The 1,644-nt window shown below is 40.3% G+C and overlaps 1 protein-coding gene across 1 annotated transcript; it reads right to left on the bottom strand.

The window, feature by feature from the left end:
- Positions 1-229: 229 nt before the first annotated feature.
- Positions 230-1,405, bottom strand: LOC113689372 (F-box protein CPR1-like). Its single transcript, XM_027207153.2, has one exon. The coding sequence runs from the start codon at positions 1,352-1,354 to the stop codon at positions 251-253; it is 1,104 nt and encodes a 367-aa protein (XP_027062954.1). The 5' UTR covers positions 1,355-1,405; the 3' UTR covers positions 230-250.
- Between the last annotated feature and the right edge of the window lie 239 nt (positions 1,406-1,644).

The following is a 1,644-nucleotide window of genomic DNA, read 5'->3' as shown; positions in this document are numbered from 1 at the left end:
TTTCGTTAAGAATCTCTAATGGATAAAAAAAAAAATTCGACTTAAAGTGCACACGAGTAAACTTTCTTCTCTAATGCACTTATACCGTATCATAGGAACAAAAGAAGACATGAATTGCATAAAACCAAAACTACTTGCATTATTGCAAAGCCGGGACATCGAGATGTACAAATGAGAAAAAACTAAAAAATGTAAGCTAATCAAGTCCTAAAATAGACTATAACTATCATAGACATTTGTGCCACTACATTCAATAGAGAGAAACCAAACTTTCCTTTAGAATTACGAGTTGTAGGTAAAATCCTTTAATATCATATTTCTTCAACTTGGAATCATTTTGGATACCAAATGAACCCAACTGCCTGCAACAATCTGCAAGGAGTTTGTCATTGCTCCAAAAAGATAATACGCACTGGATTCCTGAAAAAGGTCCCAAGAAAAACTTCTTTACCCAAGACTCCTCAACACCGTATTCCATCATTGCCCATATCTCAATGTACTGTTCTGATTTGTCATACAATTCACTATCTAACAATCTGCCTCTTGAAAATAAAATCAACGCCATGGAATCATCTAAAACAACAAGACTGTGCTCCACCGATCCCGGTTCTGCTTGTTCTCCTAGCCAGCCATTAGGATACTTGATCTCTTTGAATACCTCAGCTCCCATCTCAAACGAAAGAATATGCGGGCTAGATTCCGGGCCTGCGCTCCAATGGAAAAATCCGTTGAAAAGTAGGTCGAAACAATCGCGAAGTATAACTGGTGGCAGAATGGCATCCACTTGTCTCCAAGAATCAGTACTCAAGTTGTATATCTCAGCTCGAAAATCATAAAGGGAGGATTCAAAAATTCTGACGACCTTGTAGTCGTCAATAGTGCTGTCAAACCCCAACCCCACAACATGTGTCTGTCGGAGGAATCCTCCTGGGCTGCCAAAGGAACTCTGAGGAAGTGTTCGAAATTTTCGCGTCATTGGATTACACAAATGTATTCCTTCATGAAAATCCCTGAGGCAAACTATCCCATTGCAGGGGCCAATTAGCTGCAGAGGCCAATTAGCTTCATCAAGTTCAGGCAGCTCCAATTCAGGGGCTGCAGCTAGAAGAGATTCATCAGCTGGAGAATGGAATGACAGCACATTTTTGTTATCCTCGTCTCTTAAACGCTTGACGATTATGTACTCCGTGCTTTGCGCAAGGCAGAGATGCATATTGATGAAGTGACGACTATTGATCAAATCACGCCAACCTCTACAAACACAGTTGAATTTGATCAATGATTTGACGGGCAACCTCAGTAGGATCTCCATAACGATTTCTTCATTTAGATTTATCTCACTTGCGCCCTCCATTTTTATTCGCTTGGTGAATGGCACAAGTGATAAGACTAATAATCTGCTACCTTCCCGGTTTCTTTCTTCTAGTCACGTTGGTTTTTGCTTTTAGTAAGTGGTGGGTCTTATGGAAAGCTTTTCAAAAAGTCATGAGGGGCCTAGAATGGTTGTAGATTGTGCATTTATGATGAGTGTAGTAGATTTTGGCTCGGAGAGTTTGTTGATGTGATAAATGCTTGTTGCCGGATTAGCCTCTTCTCCGCTACATTCCCCCCTCCATATTTTTCAACCACATTTTTATTCTCTTA

Source organism: Coffea arabica, chromosome 5c (assembly GCF_036785885.1).
Source record: "Coffea arabica cultivar ET-39 chromosome 5c, Coffea Arabica ET-39 HiFi, whole genome shotgun sequence".
Classification (NCBI taxonomy): Eukaryota; Viridiplantae; Streptophyta; class Magnoliopsida; order Gentianales; family Rubiaceae; genus Coffea; species Coffea arabica.
This window is presented reverse-complemented; position numbering and strand designations above follow the sequence as displayed.

What these genes read in the sequence shown, in the direction of transcription:
- LOC113689372 (XM_027207153.2), bottom strand. Translation starts at nt 1,354, where the DNA reads ATGGAGGGCGCAAGTGAGATAAATCTAAATGAAGAAATCGTTATGGAG.